The 3,815-nt window shown below is 51.1% G+C and overlaps 1 protein-coding gene across 1 annotated transcript; it reads left to right on the forward strand.

The window, feature by feature from the left end:
- Positions 1 to 1,049: 1,049 nt before the first annotated feature.
- On the forward strand, positions 1,050 to 2,804 carry EAH_00064650 (hypothetical protein, conserved; the record flags this gene model as incomplete). The annotated part of the gene is made up of 1 exon (XM_013392945.1): positions 1,050 to 2,804. One exon carries the CDS (start codon positions 1,050 to 1,052, stop codon positions 2,802 to 2,804), a length of 1,755 nt encoding a protein of 584 aa, XP_013248399.1.
- Positions 2,805 to 3,815: the final 1,011 nt, after the last annotated feature.

Below are 3,815 nucleotides of genomic sequence, written 5' to 3' on the forward strand. Positions count from 1 at the left end.
GGTTGAGCTTGTCAGGCAGCTTCCGTCGCACATGAGACTTTGATCCGCTTTGCGCACATTTCACACATTGGCGCTTATTATATGTGTGGCACATCAGTATAGACTTTGCAATTTACTTACATCGCGTTGTGTATACACCCGTTTGCTTTCGTCACAATTCGATTGCCAATTCCTCTGTCTTGTTCGACTTATTAAACAATTATTCTTAGTAGGGAGTGTACCTAGGACCGGCAGGAAACCAAAAGTCTCCTGAGAGGGTGGTAGGCAAACCAGGACTCCCTATGGCCGGCATAACAACTGTAAAGGCATCAAATTGTTGGTTTTCTACAGCATCGTCTCACGAATTGCTTCCCACCACTCCGAAGAAATGCGCTCAATCTTGAGCAGCACTAAACACAACTGAACATAGTCTAATTGAAGCCTCTCCCTACCGAAAATTCTATCGGATTAGAAGTATGTCTGGTGAGTGGGGTGGCTAGGAGCTGCAGGCGGCACGCAAACGCGTCCGTGACCACTGGCGAATTTCTCCCTGAAGCTCCTCCCACCCCACTTGGGCCGCTGGTCTTGTTGCATTCATCTTTACGTACTGCTGTGTGTCTGTGACAGGTACGTTAAAAATGTGAAAATTATTTTGTGGGTAGCTTGCATTGCATTCCGTTAAACACTCCTCTTGACAGTCTGCAGGTACGGGACCAGAGTGATCATCGGCCCCCAGCTCCACCAGTCTGGGCCGTGCAAGGCGTGCAGCGTCTCGCAGCTAAGAATGTGCTTATTGTCGTTTTTTGTTAGTTATTGACGGATGACGTATATTATTTACTACTTGTGGCCCCATCCATTTGGGTTCTTCGCCTTCCACTGCCGAGCCAATTACCCTGTACATGCTACGAGGCCCGCCGGTTGCTTTTTCAAATTCGAGGTAGAGGCATTAGGGGCATCATTCCGTTCCTCGAACCCTGGCGATGCATCCTCCTTCACGTATTCAGGTTGAATCCGCTCCTTCGCCGAGGAGGCAGGCATTTGAAAGTCATTCAGTGCTTTTGGGCAGCACCATGGACAAGGGCGTATATCCAGCGATGGGGACAACTAGCCGGCATTCATGCAGCACGCGTCGAATGTGTGTGGGACTGATCTCTGTACTGGCAGTTGTGGCAATCACGCTTAACTACTTTAGCATTTGTTATGGCTGGAGGGGTCGGGCTACTTTGTCGCGACGGTTGGCCACTAGGGAGCCTGGAGAGGAGAAAGACCCTGTCCTCTCGGCCATCCTTGATATGTGTTTGGACATGGAGGAAGAAATGGGTGGCTGTGACCAAACTGTAGCTGCTCCGTCAGAAGGAATGTGGGGGCCTCATCCGTCATCGCAACTACTTCCTGCGTATCAGCAAGTGCACCAAGAAATTCAGGCGACTCCGTTCTCCTCAGCGATGGGACCATTCCAGCAACCTGCCTCTGCACAGTTTCTACAGCATCGCTGGCCTTCGGCTTTGCAGGCAAAATATGACGCGCGTGGGCCATTCGGAGTTGATCATGCGCTTACCTTTTCCCTCGAAGGGCCTTCCACATCTTGGCAGGGCTCTTCGATGTTGCCACTCAACAGTGGTAGCCCGCTCACGACGGCGAATGAGGAATCTCCGCCTACAGAATATTCGTGGCCTTGGATCACATCTTCACCATTTCAGAATCCGGGCCTAGATAGATCTTCCGAAGTTGCCAGCGCACCTGTTGTCTCAAGCTTACCAGCAGCTGTGCAAATGCTGAGTCCAGTTGGCTCTGAGGGGTTTTTGGCGAATGAACAATTGAACATTCAGCAAAGGGCGGAACACGCTGTCTACTCATCTCTGCAAGAAGATGTGAGGCTGAAGAGGCAGCATGAGGATAGTGGATTCCTCCTCCCCCTTAGCCCAGGGGATTCAGGGGTTCCCCATGTTTTGAAGAGGCAGAGAGCATCGCCAGTGGAGCCACAGCATGCTGTATCTGATTCCAGTACTTCTGCTAGACATTCGGGCGGGTTCATGCCTCAGCTGGGGAGCAGCGCAGCGGTTGCGCAAGGGTTTGCCGGGCCGGGAGGACTGCAGGGTTTTTCACCCTCAAGCTCTGTGCAAACTGCGGGGAATTCTGGGGGCGAGCAAGAAGCAGGTAGTCATTCGCAAACGGCCACTGGAGCTGGAGGTTTGCCGGGACGTCATCCATATTACAAACTGCCCAAGTTGCAGAGGGAGGCAAAATGGAATACGATAACATTTTCGGCAGAATTGGCGTTTTCAGATAATGTCAGCGTAAACATACCGGGCGTCGTTTTGCGAAATTTGCACAACTGTTTCGTAAAAGACACCTTGTCTGTGCTTGAAGCAAACGATGTTATAAAATGTTGTCAGCGGCTTGTAGGTCATCTGTTTGCTTGCCATCGGGCCACAAGAGCGCGGTTTACCCCAGCTGAAGCTGTGGCCACATTGGGGAGGAGATACATAATGCTGGATTTGCTTGTTTGTGCAATTGAGGTTTTGGGTCCGGCGATGGATACCTCGATGTGGTGGGGGAAGCTTGTTGAGGCGGTTCCGTCGCACGTGATTATGACTTCCCGTGAGATTGTTTCAGGTCGCTGCAAGGGCTACTTAGCTCTTGCCGACCGACTAACTGCAGCGATAAGTTTACTAAGGAAGGGCACTAGACCAAGCGAAGAGGAAACGATTGCCCTGAAGCGGGAATTGTTCTGCAGCCCGGATGCTCATCCAGAATTCAAGATGTCCCGATGGGAGCCTTGGAGGAGCGATGACAAGAAAAGAGGAAGAACTCAAGAGCGGTAAGCATGCAGCAGTGCAGTGCCTACTGCTGAAGTGATTGCACGGCATCTTGGCTTGCTCCTGCACATATCGGTGTGAAGAAGCTGAAACGTTTCAGTGGCATTACAGCGAACGTGTAGTAGTTTTTCCTCTGACTTCGTGAAAAAGGCTAAATGAAGGGCAACCTGGAAGCGTGCCTTCTTGGCTGCCGTTCACTCATGAAGGGCTGTATCGGCCGTTGCAAGCCGAAACCTGTTTGAGAAGGGGGGGCATTTGGTGGATAATTTTACAACTGTGCCGAATACTTCCTTCGTGCTTAGGCTGCTGATGTAGTGATACACGGGGACTGATCGTTCGGAAGCCCTATTCAAACTGGCAGCTCTGTGGCAACGAGGTAACTGCGGAGGCACTCTCTTCGTGGGCCTTTTACTTGAACGTTTCTGTATCTAACTGTAGAAGGATGCGCCGACTATCCCCGTTGCAGTTTGCCTCATGCTGCCTCGTGTAACGGTGCTAGTCGGGCCGTTGCTGAAGCTGGCGTGCAATCAGCATAGCAGACGTCGCCACCCAGCGGTCTGCCAAGGCGCCATCGAAAGGAACAGCTTCTGCGGCACCCCATATCATTTACCAGGTGCTTTTAGCAGAGGCCGGAGACGTACTTGGCAACCATATGTTGAACGTTACTGTTGCCACCAAGCCAAGTAAAACTATTCAGGTACGAGGGTACTGCTTTCCGTACTCGATTCCTGGTCGCTTGGATTGTGTTCTGGGCCTGCATACAAGTACACCCTGCGCCTGTTTATTTTTGAACAATGAACCCTACAGCTAGAACCAGCAGACTTTTTGATTCTTACTCACGATGCCAAATCGTCGCCTATAGTTGAAGTGGCAGGTGAGGACCAGATGCGCATTGAAGACGCACAGATTGATGGTTTTCCCGAACATTTTTGCATGAGGCTTCCGCCCAGCAGAACGCACTGAACGTTTGAAGCATTTGCTGATTGTTGTACAACAGTTGGCACTTGCTGAGCAGCA

Source organism: Eimeria acervulina, genomic scaffold (genome assembly GCF_000499425.1).
Source record: "Eimeria acervulina Houghton genomic scaffold, Eah_scaff2024, whole genome shotgun sequence".
NCBI classification, from domain to species: Eukaryota; Apicomplexa; class Conoidasida; order Eucoccidiorida; family Eimeriidae; genus Eimeria; species Eimeria acervulina.